The 22,136-nt window shown below is 38.0% G+C and overlaps 1 protein-coding gene across 2 annotated transcripts in view; it reads right to left on the bottom strand.

Annotated features, from left to right (window-relative positions):
• The window catches only part of DPP10 (dipeptidyl peptidase like 10), a 438,065-nt gene that overhangs the window by 17,447 nt on the left and 398,482 nt on the right, over positions 1–22,136 (bottom strand). For both annotated transcript variants that reach the window (XM_077181698.1, XM_054636515.2), the window contains exons 9-19: positions 21,830–21,984; positions 19,287–19,384; positions 15,979–16,102; positions 13,815–13,853; positions 12,595–12,702; positions 8,701–8,792; positions 7,200–7,247; positions 6,571–6,692; positions 2,770–2,817; positions 471–569; positions 293–362 (exon numbers count right to left, since the gene is read on the bottom strand). In XM_077181698.1, coding sequence (XP_077037813.1) covers positions 293–362; positions 471–569; positions 2,770–2,817; positions 6,571–6,692; positions 7,200–7,247; positions 8,701–8,792; positions 12,595–12,702; positions 13,815–13,853; positions 15,979–16,102; positions 19,287–19,384; positions 21,830–21,984 — 1,003 coding nt within the window. The remainder of the gene's footprint in view (positions 1–292; positions 363–470; positions 570–2,769; positions 2,818–6,570; positions 6,693–7,199; positions 7,248–8,700; positions 8,793–12,594; positions 12,703–13,814; positions 13,854–15,978; positions 16,103–19,286; positions 19,385–21,829; positions 21,985–22,136) is intronic.

Consider the following 22,136-nt stretch of genomic DNA (forward strand, 5'->3'; position numbering starts at 1 on the left):
CTTCTCAAAGCTACACCATCAGAAACACCAGTGCCTCCCAAACATGAAAGTACAGCAAAGCACAGTCAGGTTTGACTAGCACAAAAAAACCCCAGAGGCATCTCTACCAGACAGCACCTGTCACAAAACCTTCTCAAGAACAAGCCTTTTGATTTCTCTACTCAAATCCATAAGATTTTTTTTTCCTACAAAAGGTAAAAAAAGAACAACAAAAAACCCCCTAATTTCAGATTTGAATCTTTTCTATGGAGCACTTTTTTATTATTTTGAGTGATTCCAAGCAGATACTTACATTATTAATAGAAGGGCATACTGGTTTCGATCCGTGAAATCTTTTGGCAGTGACAACTGTAAAGGGAATTCTTTTAAGAAAAGAGCAAAACATTAAAGGCTGGTAGTTACACAGATGAAAAACAGTAACATTAAAACAAAACTTTTGGCTTGCTAAAATAACATTTTGCCAGATTTACCGTAATCCTCAATGTGAAGCATTTTGATTTCAGTCTTGTAATTCTTTTTCTTAAGAACAACTTCTTTCAGCACAGGGTTATTTTCCAAAACATAAAACTCTAGAAAACAGGAAGAAAAACCTTGTTGAAAGGCATGGAGAATCATCACACCAAAGATACATCAAGATTCAAAAAAAATTTAAAAAAAGGACAAATGTGCAATGATCTTGTAAATTTAATCTTGCAATTAATATTGTAAATTAATTCCTTATGTAAATAGTTTTTTGTAATGCAGCTATGTTTCAATTCAAAAAGATGCACATCCAGTTTGTTTTTCTGGCCTTGGAGGGCTTTGTTTTCATTATGCACTACCAAGGAAATTTCTGATGACCAACATGAACATCAGCATCTCTGATAAATCCTAAGAGCAGCTGCAGCATCACAAGGCTGCTCTGCTGGGCAATATCCTAAGCCTCATGCAGGCATCCTTTTCCCCAGTATTACCTATTCCAAGGCAATATTTAGCCAGCACAGCCAAATGTGGTCACTGCATGCCCTTATCTGTCTTCTGCACTTCAGCCAAGAGCAAGATCATCAGCTTGGTTTAAAGCTGCAGACTAATTTGATGCAACCCTTTTACACATGAAAGAATGGCTAATTTGTTGTGTTTTGTTTTTTTTTTTTTTTAACTCAAATTACCGATCTTGCTTCCAAAATTTAGATTTTTTAAATTAAATAATAAACTCTTCACTTAGGGCCAAAACAGATAATCTGAGGAGAATGCTTGTTCTGGGCAGTCAACCAAAATGGTATAATTATAGTTTGAGGATGGAATAATTGAAATAATCCTTAATCATTCCTTTATGAATTGAAGAGGATAATCTCATCTTGCACTGAAACACTAATGGCAAATTATCTCTCTTATTATTTGGCTTTTTGTTGTTACAACAAACAACGTCCCTCTATCCTGACTTGCTTTATTTGACTCTAAGGTGCTGCACATAAATCTCAATTTCAGTAATTCACACTCCATAGTACTTTAGATGCAGGTAATAAAGAGCAAAAGCCTGCCTACACAGAAATGAGGAGCTCCACACAAGTCTAAAACACATTTATTTGAGCAATAGCTCCCCTTTACTGAGCTGGTAAAACTCCCTGCCCTTGGTGTGCTGTGGAACTGGGCTTTGCAAACACAAACAATGGCATTAAAAAAAAGGAAAAAAAGAAAAAAAAATGGAAACTAAATTGTAGATATTAATTAACACTTCATAGCATGGCACTGTTTATCAGGATGGTACTTCAACATGCAAGATTAGACCCACTGAACAGTGACTGGCCCAGGAAAAAGGGGATGCACACAGCTACAGTTCAGGGTTTCTGGATTCTGGGAAAAATCCTGAGGATAATCCAATTAATGAAATGAGGACTTGTAAGAGTTGGTTTAGTGCTTTTGAGTGAAAAGTTGTCCCCCATTCCTATAACCCACACCTCCATGCTAGCGAAGTTCCTATAACCATTCCTATAACCCACACCTCCATGCTAGTGAAGCTCCTATAACCATTCCTATAACCCACACCTCCATGCTAATGGAGTCACAGTGGAGCTGGAGGTGGCAGAGCTGTTACCTCTGCTGCACCACCAGGAAAATTCAACTGCTGAAGGACAGTCTTCCACTAAAAAGCACCTCAGCACCCAGGAAACAGTAACAGTAAATACTGGCATCAATATACAAGAAAATAATGTGTAAAACTTGACAAATAGAGGTATAGAGTATCCTCCTAAAAAGCCTTTATTATTGGATTTGTCTTCATTGAAAGTATCAGTGGAGTTGTTCTGGTTTGAGAAATGGAAGAGAAGGACTAAATCACCATATGTAGGTCAGCTTTTATGATCAATCATCCCTGGACTGTACCTGACTTCAACATAATTGGATTGTAACTTTAAAAACATCTCTAAAAACACAGAAGGTGTACTGCAATGGCAGCATGATCTACATAGGAAGTGAAAAGGATGAAGACCAACCTGCCATCTAATTTACTTAGACCCACCTGACATCTAATCTACTCAAATGTAAACAGAAAATGAGTCACATGCATTTAGTCCAAAAAATATCTAAAAATCTGGAAAAGTTTTAGGATTAACTGATTTCCTTACCATTTGCTGATGTGATTGTTGCTAAAAGGTAATTAATAGCACTTTATATGAATTAGTTTTCATGTACTTGCATGACATCTTCATGTGCTTGCTTTCCCCTCTCCCACGCTCCCCAATGAAATTAGGGATGATAGGAAAACTTAGTTATTTCATAAGGTGTACTCACTTGCAGTATTACTAGTCCTGTGCACACTTACAACTGGAACACCTGGTCCTGTTTTGAAGAGAGAAGAAAAACAGAGGAAGGGTGAGGTAGTTTGTACTCTGTAGTTCAGTGACAAAGACTGGGAGCACACAAGACAGGATCCTGAAAGCTCCAGACACACAATTCACTTCAAGCACAGCAGGAACTCCACTGGTACCTCTGGAAATGACACAGGCTGGGCTACAGTTCCAACAAAGTGTGAAACAGACACTGCCTTCTGCCTGCTCAGCAGCCCAGACCCTGCACCCAGAAAGAACATTCCTCTTTTTGTTTCTTTAATAATTTCCATGTCTTAGTTTTAAGTGATGAATAAAAAAATTATGGATTTTTTATCGCGCTTAAGGGTACTGTTTAAAATATAGCAGTTTGACAGGTTGACTGGGAAATTAATTAATGATAATATCCACTTATTTTGTCTATGAAAAAACTATAGATGTGTTGAAAAATATATTTCATATTATTATCTTTTTAAGGAGCTCCCTTGCTATGCCAACTCTGCAAAACCAACAGCATCACAGTTAAATCTAGGTGTGATGTGCTCTAATCCTATTTCTCATACTCTATTTTCACTGCACCACTAAGAAACTAAAAACAAGGAATAATTGTTCATGCCAACAGCTACAAGGTGGCATGGGAAACTGCCATGACCAAGCATTCAGCATACTCAGAAGTGGCTCAGTCTGCTGTCCCTGCTCTGAAGATGCCCACCAGTGTAAACCTGCAAAAGAAAATCTTGTGTCCCCATCCCCAACATGGAATTTACACATCAGAAGCTCTGTGTTACTTCAGTGCTTAAATTACCAGCATTCAGTCACTATTGGGTGATGAAGAACAATAGAGAAAAGCTGAAGTCCCTGAGGACCCCATGGCAGATGAAGGCATGGACCCTTTGAAATTAGGAGTTACAACTCTCTTTTTGAGAAAAAAAAAAAACAATTCCCTTTGAGAGTGAAGAGACAGAGCTTAATTTATGTGTTTTGAGAGGTTGTCTCTCTCAATTAATTATGGCATGAGCCTAGGGAAATGTAAATACCTGAAATAAATAGCATGATGACATTCACAGCCTTCACTGAAGATTTTTATCAGTTTCATTCTCTCCCTCAAGGGGGACGATTGACAAAAATCTTACAGGTAGGTGGTTGACAAATCACAGCTTTCTGCCTTAGCTCTCTAAGAAAATAATTTCATAAGATGTCTCTTTTGCTTTGGTTTGTTTTTATTTCCAGCTCTTTTTACTTCTGAACTTGTCATTTTGCTTTCAATTCTTATTTAAGACCATTTCTGAGCAGGGAAGCACCAGCATTTCCCAGCCTATTTCTATTTGTCATACTAAAAGATGGAAGGATGATGACATTTTGAAAAACGGGAGATTGAAGTAGATTAAAATGCTGATCAGAGGAAAAAAAGGGACAAATTTGTGTCAGAGGCATTGTGTTACAGTGCATCAGAACAAAGCACAACACTTGGATTTCCCATTGACCTCCTATCACTAAGCCCAAACCCACAGCTTCTTTCCTGCTGTATAAAAGGGGAGAAACAATTACTCCCTTTCTAAACAATCTTATTTGAGTGGAGAGAAAAATATCTTGCTAGTGTTTGTGAAGTGCCAAAGGAAAAATCCCCAAGCAGTGTGGAAAATAAGTGCAAAGGATGTGCTTGCCAAAACTGAGAGGCTGAGGATTCAGTCCTTCACTGACCAGGCAAGAAATGACTCCTCACTCAGGAGAGTATCTGGAGATGGATACAGTTGGTAAAATGAGAGAGATCTCCTGGCTGAGGGAAACTAAGGAGGAGAAACAATCCTAATAAAGGTGCTTGTGGGTGAACAGGAGGTTGAAGAATTGCAACTTATACAGATAGAACCAGTCCAGAGTCCCCCAAGGGTTTTTCTGGGCAAATTGCTTTTGTAACAATTGGGTGAAGGCTTTTTGCTGTGGGAAAATGAGTGTGTATGCACACAGCAGATGTGCCATTTGTCTCCTCAAAGCAGTTTGCTCAAACTCCCACAAGCAGGAGAGTTTTGATGCCAGTTCTGTGGTGACCTTGCCACCAGTGTTGACACTGCCAAATGCCCAGCCCAGGGCCCTGGCACTCCACTGGGGCCACGCTGCTGCTGTGCCTGCCAGGCCCTGAGGAAACACAGGAGAAGACCCTGAACAACTCCCAGCCAGCATTAACTCTACATTAATGTTAGAGGCAGGAAAAATTAATGACAGTGGTTTAGCATCCCTGCCCAACATCTACAGCTCAGGGTAGTCTACTGCAGCCCAGTGGAGTGTAGGTTCAATCCTGGGAGGATGATCTACAGCCTTTCCAGCTCAACCAGAGAACTGCCAAAGTCACTGAAAGTTGTGAGCTTGTGAGTAATCACATGCACAACCTCCTACTGGCATCTACATTTTTATATCACAGAAGCACATTATAAATTACAGGCTGGATAAATTTTGCTAAAATAGTAACAAGATGCTTTTGGACCCCAGCACATTGCTGATTCAGGGCAAAAATCTCTTCCCAATTATCAACCCTCTCTCCTGCAAGAATCTGAGATTTACCCTATAGGGATTATGTCAAGCACAAGGGAAAACTCTGCCTAAAGCATGAGGAGCTCATTACTCAGAGAAGGACCTCAAGATTAGCTCCATCACTTCTACTGCAGATTTAACCATCTAAAACCATACAGTCTGTACATTCTTCTTCTAATCAGCTGTACTTTAGGTGCATTTCCAAAAAAAAACAACCCAAAACAACAAAACCGAAAACAAATCCCTTATTTTAGCCAATATATATTCATAGTTTCCTTGTTTGGATACATTCAATGCTCAAGTCTGCCGGTATTTTATTTTTGTGTGGGGAAAAAAATAGTAGAGTTGTAAAAGAAATGACTATAGCATGACTTGAAAAAGCATGACTATAAAATGAGCTATTCATATGTATTTCAGATGAATTGTCATCTGCTCTTTGCACTCTGATTCTAGCTATTAAAAAATGCTGGGGGGATAGTGTCTGTAAAATTTTTCAAGTTTCAAGGACAACAAGTCTAACTATGTACTTTATTATGCATTGACTCATGCATTTCTGAACCTTTTTTTATCACTTATATATCAATGTTTACTTCCTATGTGTAGGTTATAACTTTCTCTGGGAAAGTTTTAATTCTTTTTGTTTATACAGAGATTCTGAAGCCAACTGGTGCCATTTAGTGCTACTGGAATGCAGCTAACAGTAAAACACTGTGAGTTATTTATTACAACTTCTGATATAGAGGATCTGTTTCTGGGGATTAAACCACAGCTGGTTTTTGGTAGATACACCCATACACATAATTATGGGAGTGTATAGATACATTGCACATACATGTGTACAAACACTGCTAGAGAACACAGGCTCTCATTTTTTAGCTAGGTATAGTCACACAAGATCAATCCCAATATTTGAAATAATAAACTGTTACAAACCACAGTACCATCACCAAAATTCCAAATGTTTTGGTGAAGGATTTCTGTTTAGGGTGAATGTAAGTTGATGTCCTTTACTTGGACAGAGGGGTAAGGATTGGAACAGTGTTCTGACATCACTCATAATTTAGCAGAACATCTTTAATCATTTCACAGAACATCTTTACTTGCAGTCTTAGAATAGGCTCTGTACAGAACTTTGAGTAATCCACTGCTGACCTCAATGTTAGAGTCCAGCCTAATGCCCTTCTCAAGAAATGCATTAATTCAGAAGCAAGCAGCACTGCACCCTGAACATTTGCCTCACCTTTACAGTGCAGGAGAAAATGCCTGTTCATGGGGCTGAACTTGGCACTGAAGTAGGTGCACTGCTCCTTCAGGAAGTGACACGAGAGACACTGACGGTTCAGTGACCCCACTGTTGATACACTGGGGGAAGAAAACGATCAGAAGCATTTTACATTGGAATAAAGTACAGCAAAGTAACCTTGGCTATGTAGACAGGATCCAAAAGCTGCCCAAAGCACCACTGGCACTGCAATAACTCACAGCATTAGTAGGAAAACATGAAAACCTCACTAGCCTCAGGTTTAAGGACTGAAAATAAGGTGATTTTCCCCCACACTTTAAATTACATGATTAAACCCTATAAATATTTTTATTTAGTAAAACACAGTCATATTAAATGCTTGTATTTAGGTTTAACTTTTTAGATGATTATAAAGGACTCGTGAAGATCTATGGTAAGAACATTTTTTTGTTAGAAACTTCTCTACTTTTTAGAAAATGGGAATTTTAATTTTGAAAAGCTGTGGCAGTTTCTTTGTTACAGCTCAAGCATACTAATTTTTACACAATGTAAATGATGACCCAAGCACCATAGCACTTATGGCTTGGGATGAAGAAGCTGATAACACAGCCCCATGTAGCTCTTACCTGTGCAGCTGTCTTCCTCTTGGGGACTCTTCAGTGCTTAAGAAATAACTGTGTCCAAAAGAGGAAAAAAGTTAAAACTCAGTTTGGTAAAAATATCTAATTTGGGTAGTGTTTAGAGAAGTGAAAAACACTGTAAGTAACATTCTTAAAAATTAAAAGTTCACAACAAATATCCATGAAGATCAAGTACTTATATATTAACCCAAGTTCAAAATTAAACTTAGATCAAATATACAGATTAGTTATTTCAGCAGCTATACAATTTCCTGTTAAAACCATGATGAAAACAGGATTTCATGATTTTAATTCCTGTGATGCCCAGGAGTTCCAGTAGCAACCAGAACACCTCTCTGCATATTAAAAATACAGAAGAGAAAGTTTCTGCTTCACTCCAAGAGTTTGCAATATAAACCCAAATAGCAGATAAAGGTCACAATGAAATTATGTCACATATTACAATAAGTCTTATGAGAACTGAAAGCCTCTCTGAGCTGTAAACCAACTTTTTCCTCTATCTGCTTTGCATAGGTGGAAAGAGACTCTGCAAGAACCCAAGACAAGCCCTTGGTGTTTCCCTGATGAGATCCCCACAAAGTTTCTGCTGGACAGGCAGAAGGAGGGCAAGGCAGTCCCTCAAGTGGCTGAGACAACCCTTGTGACATCTGCCACCTCTCTGCAGCCTGACTGCATCCAGACCTCATTTCTACCCCTGGGCCTTGCAGAAGCACCAGGAAATTCTCTACAGATATATTTTCAAAGCCCATAGAAAGACTTGCAAAAAAAAGGTTTTCTCCAGTACCAGTGGAAAAGATGGGACTTCTTGCAGCCTCAAAAAACTTCTTGTTGAAATAGCATTTATTTTAAAGCAAATGAGAATTAGATATGCTTGTGTATTTTTTGCCATGGACAGATAAAAGTGAAAATTAAACAAGATCCACTGAAGTCAGGTGAAGCCTTCAGACATTTTGTGTTAGTTCTAAACTCCTCTCCAAAAGCACCAAATATGCATTGCAATTCCTTCCACTCTCTCACTAAGATGGGCTGTGGAAAGAGTTCTCTGTGGGTGAGAATCAGGAGCTCTGATAATCTCTACAAATAATTTGAATTTATGAAGTTGGATCAGATTCCCAAAACTCTGAGACCTCATGCAGTAAAGGTGTGATGTTTTATCAAGTACTAAAAATATATTATGACTTCCTATCTGGATTCCAGGAAAGAAGTTTCCAAAATGTTATTACTGCTGCACTGTGTGTTGATTCCTTCTATTCTGAAAAATACAGAGTCAAGTGATATCACAGTGTGATTCTTTCCCTCTGCATAAAAAGGCATTTAGGAAAAGAATAGCAGATGAATTTTCTTAAAACTGCACCTTATGTACTCAGGTGTGTCAAAGTTATGGTAATGCTCCAAAATGAAAGAAATATAGCTGTTTAATTTTGAGTTTAATGGATTCTACTTTAATAACTTGAATATTTTTATAAAAAAAGGGAACAGTGCTTACATCTTTTGAGTGTTTTCATCATATGCCAGGATTTTGATAACCTCCCAATTCCCTGAAGTCAGGTGTCTCACACTGATTTGTTCACTTTTAGCCTGTTGAGAGATGGAAAACATTAACTTTCACCTTGCTACATTCTTCTTTGCCTGGCAGGATTGCCTGCACATGTCATTACTGATTACAGCTTTTTAAACTTTAATATGCAACATAACATCTTTAAACCACAAACCTAATAAATATTTTGAGAGGCCTGAACTTCACTTATCCTTTCCCTCCCATCTATAAGCCTTTTAAAGTCATTGAAATAATCTTTGTTTTCAGCACAATTTTTCTTTCAGTTGCCCCCATGTCAACAAATAATAGAAGTCAGGAAGCAATGCAGGTAAAACCAACTCTTTGGCTGGAAGTTGCAGCAGACTCTTCATCAGACACAAGTTAAAATAAAAAAAACTTAAGTGAGAAGCTTAACTGAGGGTGTGTCCTAGTGCAAAAGGTAAAATCGTGGCTCAGGTTATTGAAGATTAAAACTTAAACCCTCACAGCTTGGACATCCTTTTTGTGGATTTTTCTATATTAGGGTTTTTATGCTTGGCCTGGATATACATATTCTTAGTTTTCAAATTCAAGACAAAGTTCATAAAGAAAAGAGATGTCTCAGAGGTGATATTCAGTGGTTACAAGGCCTACAAAAAGTCATAAAGGCAAAAAGGTTGGCTATTTTTTTTTTTAATCCATGTACTTCTGACCTGTGCCCTGAGCCCCACATCAACAGCAGCAATAACTAAAAAGAAGCAAATGCACAAAGATACCCTATGAGACTTTGGGAGCTGGCAAGGCAGAACCAAGTCCCTTGGAACTGATCTGTTTCCTAGCAGATCCATGAGGAAAGAATGACATAGCAACTCTATGTCAAGCCTTGCAAGTACCAAATGAAATCAGGATATTGTGCTAGGTGCTGTACATCTGTTTATGATGAGGGCTCCCTGTTCAGGAAGGTTCTGATAGTCAGTGCTGTCTCCAGGAATGATTAAAATACATATCAGTGATTTATTCTAAGTGACTATTTCTTCTTTAGAGAGAGAGAAGCTGCAACTACTGAAATAGATATTTAAATATTAAGATCACAGAATCTAACAAGAAAGAGCAATAAAAAGCGTAGCCAAGCGTTAATAAACATGGTTATTTTTCAAGGTTACAGCCATAATACATAATTTATGAAGCTTGAAGAAAGTTATCCCCTTGATCCATTAAAGTTATTTTATAATTCTTATTTTGTGGCTGGAAAAAAAAGAGATTTTCTAGAGCTGCAAAGCTCCATGAAAGAAATGTCTAGATACATAAGACATGATTCAATACCATTTTGAGATTAGTTTCTTTTAAATATTTCATAAGTTACTAAAAGCATTTGAAAACAATAAACCACACATCCAGCCCTCTCCATTCATACAGTAAATAATCTATGAGAGACAGTAACCTTTCAGACAGTAACTTCTCCCTGCATAAAGATTTAATTAGATGTCTCTGCTAACATGCTTTGTGTCATTGACACATGCTTTTCTGAAGTGCAGTCAAAGAAATGCAGCCTGAAAAACACCAGAATTTGTTGTACGATTGAGAAATCAGCCTCAGTGATTAAATCAAAGCAAGCCATTAAAATTTCCTCCTTTATCCCTGCAAGTCCACATTGGTTCTGTTTTAACTTTCCTGCACATGAAAGCTGATTTCTGTCACTGGGCTGATGCCTCTACTGAGTGGCACCAGAGAAGGAATGAGAATCCCAGTGCACAACTCCAGAGTTACCCTTTTCCATCCTGGAAATGCTGGGACCATCTGGGTACTGGTGATCTGCTGACTGCTTTAAATTCTGCAGGGCACCTGCTGTGCTGCTGTGGCTCTCACAAGGTGTGACAAACATCTAATGTGACCAAGGGCTTTATGTGCAACGCTTAATATACTTTTTATGCCTCTATGTTTGCTTTAGAAATAATGGACAATCAGATTAATGCAGTGTGTAAAACACATCATATAAACATATTTCCTGCCCTTTACTGCTCTGTATCAGCCCCATTACCACACAGAATGTTGCTTACCGATGAATAATGGCTGATATCACATGGGATTTCACATTTCCTTTTTCTCAGGAGCAGCTACGTGCTTAAAGCCAAATTTGTCATTTGTGATACCATTCAGATTTGTTTATTCATGCTGATGACAGGCAAAATAGAAGTATTTTCTAGTTTTGGAGCTGTGCAGTACCCAGGGCTCTAATTCTGCCTAAAAGGGACAGAATACTAAATTCTGAAACACAAGCTTGACTTTAAACATTATTCTGCCAGAATTAAAAGGTGTTTAAAAGTAGGCATGTATTATCTTACTGAATAGGAGTGGGCTTGATCTTTGCTTAAACATTTTCCTGAATTACAATCAAGTTTCCCGGACTTTTTAGTAGCAATAAATGTCAGAGCCTACAAGGTTAAGGCAAACTTGATTGTATCTGTAACAATGGAATGTTGGGAATGTTGCAAGTGAACTTTCACATCTAAATCATGATTATTTCATGTATTTTAAAGCTAGTTATTCACACTGTGAAAGATAGCAAAATAAGGCTTGATTGATGTGCTGGTTTTGCATTGGAGCCACCCACAGAAGTGATTTTTTCTGCGAGGAGGTGCTGAGAGCTTCCTCTGTGCCTAGCAAAACCAGTTGCTGGCTACCTTTGAGAATAAGCATGTTAATAAGCCAATTAAAAACTAGATTCATCTCTGTGAGATTCACAATTTAAAACAAACAAACCCAGGGAATTCTCTCATTTCCTTCCAGCCTGGCAACAGGTAATAAGGCCAGCCCTGCTTTCTTTTAGTTACTGTTAATAAAGTTCTGAGCCTGCTTTGCCTTTCTCCTAATCCTATCTCACAGCTGGAAATGAGTAAGTATATTCTAGTGGGTGCACTGGCATTTGGCCAGTGCTAGGCCCACCACAACTGACTAAATGGTTTTGCTCAGGTGTGAATTTTTATGTGGTTATTATATCAATAATATACACTTTTACCAGTCTGTCATCTGAGTTACTGTTTTCTTTAGGAAATAGAATTTGACATGTCTGTGATCCCTTTTATCTTCACTGACTCTTTCCTGATGTATTTACTCTAGTGAATGAGTATTTTTGTTCTTGTTCTTCAGGTTAAACTGTCATTAGAGTTCTTTTGTTCTTGTTCTGTCTGCAGTGCACTGTGAACATATTTCAGACTTAATAATGTTCATACCAGAACACTGTCATAAAGGCAGATAACAAGAGCTGCCAGGCACAAATCTGTTATTTTGATGTTTGGCTACCTTGGTAATCCTTCCTATGTCATATGGCTCTGCTAAAGCACCTGGATTAATGCTCTGATGATTTAAATAGATGCCTTGGAGTGTTCCGTTCCAGGGCATAATTTCCTTTATTAGTTCATCACAACTTCATACTGGTGACCTTCAAAGTCACACTGCAATTTTATCTTCTTTCAGGTTCTTCTTTGGAAAAAGTAATGACCCTGGGAAATGGAAGCTGCTGAAAAATGTTGCAAAGGGTAATAAAAGAGTCCTAACTTTCACAAAAGTTTTAAGTTTGGGTGTTGCCTCCCTTTACTGTTCTGTAAGAGCAGATTCTAAATAGACATTTAAAATTATTTGTTATTTAAAAACATGCATGTATAGTGTATTTAGAGAAGGTAAAATTAGTGTTTATTCTGGAAGAAGTTATAAATACATCTCACTGCACTGAGAAACAAGCTGGACAGGACAAATGACCATGACAGAAGTGTTCTGATTAAACTGAAGTTCAGGCCTGTGCCTAGGCCACAATAAAAGCCCCAGATAAGCAGTAGGATATCACAAGCAGCCTGACCAGAGCCTTACCTGCACAATGAACATGGCTATGTGGTGGAACTCGCCACGGCCACCCTGCTTCACTGGCACAGTCATGAAGAACTTACTGCCATCCTTGGAGAAAACAGGTTCCTCATTCTGGAAGTGTAATAATGTATTATTAGTGGCAGTTTTAGTCTGGCACACTCCTCATTACACTTCTTAACAAAAGATCAGCCTCCATTTTTTTGTCTACGTGGTTTTGCTGTGCTCAGAAGTCAGTTGGAGAAAACATTCTTAGATTTTAAGTATATTCTGCTAAGTTTAAGAAGAAAGTGGTGGCTAAAGCTGAATATGGTTCATACCATGTGCAATCCTGTCCTAAAGGCTGGGTTAAAGCCCTTGTAGATCTCTCCCTGACAATAATCTCTGGTAATTACCTCTGGTACTCTCATTCCTAATCCAGGGAGACTTTCCAGGACAGTGTCCTTTACAGACATACAAATAATGACAGAGACAACTCCTACTGCTGAGGAGAAGAACAAAAGTTTCGATGGTTTGGACTCACTGAGTACATGTTTAACACCCACTGCTTTTGATAAAGTTGTATGGAAAAAATAAGCACATTGAAGTGATATTCTGAATCAGGGTTTTACCACAAACTGTAGCCTGATGTGATACCATCTCTCCCTGTCTAGCTTTGCACAGAAGTATTAAAGGAAATGGCTTGCTATAAAAGCATAGGGGTTTTTTGTTAAAATGATTTCTCATTTGCACATTGCAAAATGAAGCCTGAAATGTAGTTTAAATGGAATGTGTTTCATCCAGTTATTGGACAGTTCTTCTGAAGCTATGAAAGTGGAATAATTGGCTGACATATTAGTTAAACATATTGTTCTGGGTATGAATTTAGAAATATTTTACTTTCTCATTCCAATTATAGCCCATATGACCTCTAATCTTTGAACCTCTGCTTTAATTTGGTGAGATAATTTTTAAATCAGAAACAAATCACGGTAAGTAGGACATGCAAGGAATGAGATTCATCTGGTCTGTCTTCCACCATCCCAGGCTTGGGTAGTTAATCAGCTGCTCATCTAAATGCTTACTGAACTGAATCCAGACAGACCAGAAACTGAAGGGAATACTGCCTCCAAAACCCTCAGAGGTGCCTCAGGATTTTATTAGCGTATAAAATAACACACAGTTAAATAAAAATGACAATGAAGCAGTTATGCATTATGCACCCAGAAATAGCATTTCTACTGTACCTGTTTAGGAAGCCACAGATCTGACTGCATTTCATATTTCTAAAAGAGAAAAAAAAATAGGAAAAATTGCTTTTATGGAATAGCTCTAGATAAAAAATATTTCCCATATTCAGCAAGAGGCCTCTAGCTATTTAATGGGGTTTTTTTCTACTGTGTTACAATCTCCTCATCTCTTTGCTGGCACTTGCATTGAAACAAATGATAATTTAATTACAAAGTCAGCTGCTTTGTTCAGAGTTTTTGGTAGAACATCACAGGGGAAACTAAGAATCCCATTTCAGTCCTTTCTGATTAGCTATCAAGAAGCTTTTCATAGGCAGCTCTATTTGTTTTTTACCTCTAGGCATCATCTGACAACTGGATATTTTAGGTCCTTCATCAACACTGGGCAAACAGCCAGAATCAAGCTCAAATTGTGAGACCTTTTCAAATCACAATCCTGTGCTTTAATGGGTTGTAGCGTGGCATTAGTGATGAGGAAAAAAAATAAAAACAAATTATTGAGTTTTATTGTTCATACTCATTTCACATGATGCCATTAAAAAAAAAAAAAAAAACAAACCAATAAAACAACCAAATATCATGCACACACTGTTGGAAAAAAATATATAATATACATCAACTGCTGCAAATTGTCATAGTCACAGTGAAGTAATGAAAATTTATTAGCTATAGAAGAATCTGTACATATATGGCCTGAAAAATGAAAATCTGTAGCTACTGCAGCAGTTGGTTTTATACATTCCTTTTTGAAACTGAGGACATGTGCAACATCCTAGAGAGAAAAAAAGGTTTACACCTGAAGTCAAATGGTGTGATAAAATGTTAAATTCTCACAATATTTAGCCTTTCCTCATCCATTGATGCTTTCAAGAGCATCACCTTATCCCAGAGGGTGCAGGGTAGGAACCCTCCAGGAGGAGCCAGGCCTTGGCTGGGCTCACAACAGTGAGAGTGCATCACTATCCTTCTTCAGCCCACTAAAAATGTCCTTTGCTGCACTGTAAGTATTCTGGAGTGGAACTTCTCAGTCTCTCTCTCTTACATTATGTCCTGGATTACAGCTCCCTGGGTACCTACTTCCAACAAATCCAATTGACCTTCGAGCACATAAAGGTTTCTCTCCCAGAAGCAGCTGTAGTGGTTCAGGACCAACTCTCTTAATAAAAAGACAAAAGGCTCACAGGAACCAAATCTCCATGGTCACAATCTTAATCCATACTTTGGGGTTTCATTCATAGTTTTTGAGTGAGTAGGCAGCAAAAGAAGAAGCTGAGCTTGGAAATAATCTCTGACACATCAATATGACTGACTTCAGCAGCAGACACTGATGGGAGTCTTTTGACTCAGAGGCCAACATTAATCACTCATAACCATTTAAACTGCCAAATTATACCCTCTCCTTTGGAGCATCTGTTGGTACTGATATCAGCAATGACAGAAAATATTTATACTTTTAGCTGGTTCTGGGAAGAGATTGTGACTCAGAATGGGAAAGCAGCCAAATGCATTCAAGATGCAAGATTGACTGAGAAAATGGGGAGATGTAATGCAGGAGTGTCAGAAGTCAAAGTCTGGGTCCAGGGGTGGAATGTGTCTGGATTCAAAGAGAAAAATGTATTTCAGTTTGGTTTACATTCAAAAATGAAATATCCCTGTTGCCTTTCAAGTCCTTTTTTCTAAAGCTATTTAATTCTGTGATCAAATTTGAAGGAGTTATAAGAATTTTACACTTTTTCCTTAAGTGTATGGAAGCTGTGAGAGACAGAAAAATCTAAAATGAAACTCTGTGGGGGGAGAGAGGAGAAACCAGTCAGCTGAAAATATCTGTCAGAGGACAAGCTTGTCACTGCTCTAGCTATATCCCAAGTACATGATGTTCAGCAACTGCAGCTTCCAATGAAGCTAATGAATGAACAAAGCTTAGTAATTCTGAAAATGTCACTCAAAGTTGCTAACTGCATGAACTCATTTCACCACATTTGGAATTTTCTCACATCCATTTCCTCCCTGTTGACTAATTATATTCAGCTTGCAACTACTGCATCTGCAAACTGATTTCCAAATATCTTTTTCTGAATATGAAAACAAAACGCAGAAGAAACCTTGAAAAGAGACCTTGGGAAAAAAAAACAAAACAAAACACAAAAACCAAACAACTTACCCTGGTACAAGCTCCAGTTGTGGTTTCACAAACTGTAAGGATGGAGATATTCTGAGCTCTGTTTAACCATCTCACCACAGCCTTGGTGTTGCTTATCCATTTCACCATGGTGATATAATATTCCCTAAGCAAAACATTTGAAAACACAATGTTCAGATCATTGATATTTCAGATTAGACTTCAGGAAAAAAACCCCATATATACCGTTCATTCAAATGCTGAATTTGTACTGCCTGATACTGCCAGTACTAAAGGATCAAGAAAATAACCCCAAACGTCCAGCATCTGTGTTCCTACAAGTGGGATGGCTCAGTCCTTTGGTGTGATGTTCCCCTGGGAAATTCTTTGCATATATACACAAACTTTACCAACTGTGAGACATATGCTTGCAAATACACATGAACTGTGTACTTTCCAGCCAGCTTAGGCACAAGCACTGAATTCCAACAGAAGCCAGTATTTTCCTACCACAAATAACTTCAGATGACACACATTTTTGCAAAATCATCCAGTCCTACTGCCAAAGAAAAAAAAAGAAGTTTTATAATATTAGAGTTCAGCTAGAGCCCACTTCAAAATTATAAAATAACGAGTATTTTATAACAGGACTTTTGGATAAAAGGGAGGTCCCTTCACTATCAGTATGTTCCTGTTTCTGTTTTAACAAACAGCTCACAGTATCAGCCAAATGGTCTGTCCCTCAACAGCCCTGGCTGAGCACATGGGCTTCCCTTGGGCTGGTGCTATGGAGGATTTGCCTCCCTTCTCCCAAGATGCTGCTGGGCTGTCAGGCTGGGGATGTTAAGAGAAGCCTGTTGCACTCTGTCATCCCTGCCCAGCTATTTCCTTCCCTTCTCCCCTGCTGGCAGCTCTCACAGCCCAGCTGAGTTATGTGCAACACTGGAGTCAGCTTGTCTGGAAAAAACTCAGACCCCCCCCCTTTAAAACAAGGGGCTTAGCTTGAATATAATTAGGCTTTTAATCTATTACTGATAGGGATCTCATTACTCTTTGACAACAGGCTTTTAATTATGCATTCAAAAGGCTCCTTGCTAGATCAGAGATTCTGAGCAGCACCAGCAGCAAAGCTGCACACAGGAGAGGCAGGAGACAGGAGAGCACTGCAGCCTCACCCAGCCTGGTGCTGGGTTTGCAGAACACACCTGAGCAACCCAGCATGCAGATTCCTTGGCTTTCATACATTACTTCTAGTAAAACAGGTATTTTCACATCTGGATACCAGAATGATAAATAGAAATGGGGACTTGAAGTGTGTTCTGAGTCTAATATTTAACTTTTTTTCTTTTTTTTTTGCTTTAACAGATGTTTAATCTTACTGAAAGGCAAAAAATGTATGATCAAGTAAAACAAGATCTACCATGACAGCAGGTGACACAAGCAGGAGAGCAATCAGTTTGTGTCCCCAAGCTTCTCAGGCTCTATTGTACACACCTCCAGCTTCCTCACAACCCCACTTCCAAGAGGAAAAACTAATTGCATTCTGGACAAAGGACTGAAGTAAAATCTTAAAGATGTTTTTCACTGAAGAAAACATAACTGTACACATGAAATGGAAGCACCAAGGGGGAAAGAGTAATTGCATGAAATACAACCATGTATCTGAAGGGAGATTGTCAGTCTTTTTGTGACATTAACAGTGCATAGCAGGTGGTAAATTTTTCTGCAGAATGAAACTTTCAGGAGTAAAATTTACAAGTGTTATCCTATCTTTATATCAGAATAGCCTGAACAGGACTAGGGAAACATTACCAAGCACCTTTACAGGATCTCTAAAAGAAGAAAATGAATTTTTCATTGAATTTATTCATTGAGTTTTTCATTGAATTTATTCAATCTTACATCAAGTTCCCAGATGCCTAAAAATCAGGGAAACAGTTTTATGTCTTCAAAGGTCCTAAACCAGACACAATTTGGGAAAAGTTGAGAATCTGAATGTTACTTTTTGTGGTTAACTAACAGAACCTCTTTCCCCTTCCCTCTGTCCCTCCTTTCCCATTTCTGTGGTTTCTCTGTACAGGAGTGAATCTCTCCATAACAGCAGATGGTTATGACCTGTATAACTACTTCTAAAAATAGTTTAATAAATAACCTATAACTATTTCTAAAAATGTTTCTGACCTTAAAACTATATGTAATAATGAACCATTCAATTTAATTCTGAAATACTCCCATGACCTATTTACTAATAACTCCATAATGAAAGGGTTGGAAACACAATGAAATAAAATAACTTCTAAAGGTAGCTGCTACTTTTACTAATAAAAGCTATACTTTAGAAAAAAAAACCCAAAAACTCCCAATCATTGCAAACTTCAAAGATTTTCACTCTGGAAAAGCCTGTTTAAAGCACATTGTTCATATCTCCATATATATTCATATATGGGTTGATGACCAGTGTGAAGACTGTTACTAAAATCCTGAGTCAAATTCACAATTTACAGTAAAAATAGATAACAAATATACAATATTTCTAAGTTTTACTGCATGAAAATTATACCTTAATAGTTAAAATGAAGAAGAAAATAACTTTTTTCCCTAGATTAAATAGATTTACTCATTTTCATGCACTAGCAAGCCAGAATTTTCATCAAATGAACAAAAACAATATCTTTATCAAGAACTGGCAAAGATGCTCCAGAGATTTGGCTTCAGTTTCAAGAAGACAAAGAAAGTTTTAAGACACTAACATTTATATTTGAGTCTACTATTACTTTTCATCTGCTGAGGAGGCAGAATGAATCTGAAAACCCTGAAGTGAAACCATAACATCTGAACAACATTTTCAAGATTATCTTTATCTTGGGGATCTTTTCTTACACAATGCTTTTTTGCTTAGCTTCTTTGCTCCTTCTGACACTTAAAAGTTCAACTTTAATGTCATTAAGGAGAGTGAAGATGCTGATTTGATGGCAAAAAATCTCTTTCAGATCTTACAGCACTGTTTAAATTAATGAAGGGTTAGCAAGCAGCCGCAGATTTTATTATGTTTTTCAGTAGTGGCCCATCAATAGACAGAAAATACTTCAAAATCCTCAACTCATTCAAAATAATTTCTCTTACTAACACAAAAGTTAAAATCAGTAAGCATTCCAGTTGACACTAATAATTGCAAGGCATAATTCACTATTAAATTATTCCTGCAATAAATTAGAGCACTTCAATTTATGTAGAAGAGAGCTACACCAGCCTAAGATTGTTTGTACCAGTTGTGAATAAGCGGCCACTGTTAACATCCTGATTGTTTTGGGAACAATTACCATAAAACATTTCACCATGAAATTATATACCTTGACTTAAAGCTGTCAGGTGGCATCAGTTCCAGGGTATGTGCTGGTCCATAAAGATTAACTACAAAGAGCTTTACTGTGGGGTTTGTTTGACCTGCCTTTGGAAAAGAAAAAAAGAAATAGGAGACTTAGAGGCACTGAATAAGTGACAGCTAAAGAGACTCAGTTGTTAAAATAATTCAGTATCTTTATAATAATGAAAAGTTATTAAAGCTCAAGTATCTTAAATCTGAAAAATTAATTTCATAGCCATATGAATCACACAGATAAAGATATGAAGTATTGAGTGATTCTTTCACCACCCTTTACTGATGGAACACCTTCCTGTGCAGAGCAAGTGACCAGCACTAGAAGAGGCTTTGTCCACTTCAGTGCAGTCAGCTACAAAACCACAGCCAGTTCCTAAATCTACAGGTAAATGCAGCCTCCAGCTAAGCCCTTTTCAGATGCTGTTGTTCCTTCTTCTGAAAAGCTGCACTACCTGAGTCTTGGATAGCATTCCTCCTCTCTCACCTCACTTTTTCTTTACCATTTTCCCTTGGTCTTCCGTCCCTTGGTTGCTGAGCTGAAACTCTCAATTTCTGGGCTGCACCAGGAGCCAGCTGCTTTGGCAGGCCAGCTCCCAGGGAAACAAAATGCTTCTTGTGGCTAAGGAGGAATAACATGGCAGTTTGATAGATACCCACTGGGAAGAGTCTGATAAATCTTGAGGGTCTACAGGGAGGTGGGAAACATCCTTCTCCTGTAACATGGCTTGTTGCTAAGGGATGTTCCTGAGATGAAGGAGAGAGGCTCTGGAGGGTTGCAAGGAGGTGCTACTGGTCCCACATCCCTGCCCTATGCTATGCCCAAGTTTCAGTTTCATGTCACAGGAATTACACTATATAACACCCTTGGGACACAAAGCATGACGTGTGTTCCTCAATGGGGCTGAGCCGTTTAATACTGGAAGGAAAAGGTAAAAATCACTGATTCTACAGATTTACTATTGTATATGACAAAGTTGTATACTTGGCTCTTCACAGGCTGAAATACACCCCACAAATTCCTGTTAAAAATTCCTGTTTGGGCTTATCTCCAAATAAAGTCCAAATGCTGTATCCACTCATTTCTGAGTGCTATGGAGGACAAGAGAGTGGCATTTGTGTGTTTATAACACTGCTAGGAAAAAAAAAAAAAGGTTTAAAAACTTTTTTTTAAAGAATACAGTCTATGTGTACGACATGTACACAGACATACTTAAGCATGTTCCAGTGCTCACAAAAACACGTGTGTTTCATTTTATTTTTTAATCCTAGTTATAATTTTCTCTGATGGTTGCACTCTATAATAAAGGCCAAATCTTTTTTGTAATCTCTGTTGCTACACCACCAGCTTCATTACCAATTAATGATGTTTAACGAGGAACTAAATTTGTATTAAATGGAGACATTAAATAAAGATAATGTTTCTTCATTAATGAGATTACTGAAGTAGTATTGTGTATCACTTTTATGCTGAATTGCTAATGAAATAATATTATTCCTTGCTCATTTACAAAGCTGATTTAAAAATATTCCTTATTTTATTCTTTGCTCTGTCACTCGAGGCATTTTGCCAATGCAAGTAATATAAACTATCCCTAAAATTTCTGTTGTTTTTTTATTTCAGAGTATTATTTCAGCACACAAACATATTCTATTTATATAATGTATATTATTGTTTCATAGTACCTGGTACAGTCTAACTGTTCAGCCATCAAGAATAAACATTCCTCACCAAAAAGCAGTAGAAGAATAGCAAGGTAACAGGAATATTTTCTAAAGCTCCCAATAAACTTCCCCTGAAATGCCAGATGAGTACCATACAGGTGGACCTGTCAGAAAGGAACCCAGACATTTTGTGCAAGGGCTCAAGAAACTGATCAGCTGGAAGATCAAAACAGCAGATCTGGAGGCACCTCACCAGAAAATCCCCAGGAAATGAGAAATTATTTCAGGCATTATCCCTGTGGGGGCTGTTCTTTCACTTTCCAAAACAAATCTAAAAAAATCTTCTCTAAATCTTCTAAAACACTGACAGTTCTAAATTTTTTTCTCTTTTTGATGGCCATGAAAATATGTTACTGTGGCTTATTTTATTCAATGCCAGTCTGTCACATTTATTAACAACAGCACAATCTACTGAGATCTCTGTATCTGCGAAGGAACTTGCCCTGAGCTCTGCACACAGAGTGTCTGACTCCAGAGCAGCTGGGGCTGGATCTTTTTCCTAGACAGTCCTTCAAATGCTTTATCCTTCTCTCTGAGGTGCTGGATTGATTTTACCAAGCCAAATATCAGTGATGAAATGACTTAAATTAGTTTCTCTGCTGTCCCCTCACCCGACAGTTTCTTTTCAGGTATTATAATCTACTGAAAAAAAAGAAATAAATTATTATTTCCTCAAAAGCATCATGAACAAAACCAGCCTCTGTTACTGTCTAGAAAAACTCTTTCCACATGGCTGAACATTATGAGTGAACACAGAAGAGGAGGTGGGGGGTGCATTCCCACTTATCTTACCTTAGGATATGGATACTGCTTTCCCTTTGGATACAGACCTCCTGTGAACCTGGGAATGACCATGTTGGGCACCAGAGAGTCATTGATGGTCAGGAAGGCCAGTCTTTCCCCATCTGGAGACCACCAGTGGGCAATGTGGGAGTGGAGAAGTTCCTCTGCAAAACCAGATTTCCTTAGGCTCCATGAAAATATTCACACACAGCGTCCAGCTTGTTCAGCTGGCACCAAATTGTTCTCCCTGTGCCAACCTGAAATGTGCCTGCTGTAATTTCAGTAATTTCACATCATCTTGCCTTGAATGGTTGGA

This window comes from Agelaius phoeniceus, chromosome 7, assembly GCF_051311805.1.
Source record: "Agelaius phoeniceus isolate bAgePho1 chromosome 7, bAgePho1.hap1, whole genome shotgun sequence".
Lineage (NCBI taxonomy): Eukaryota > Metazoa > Chordata > Aves > Passeriformes > Icteridae > Agelaius > Agelaius phoeniceus.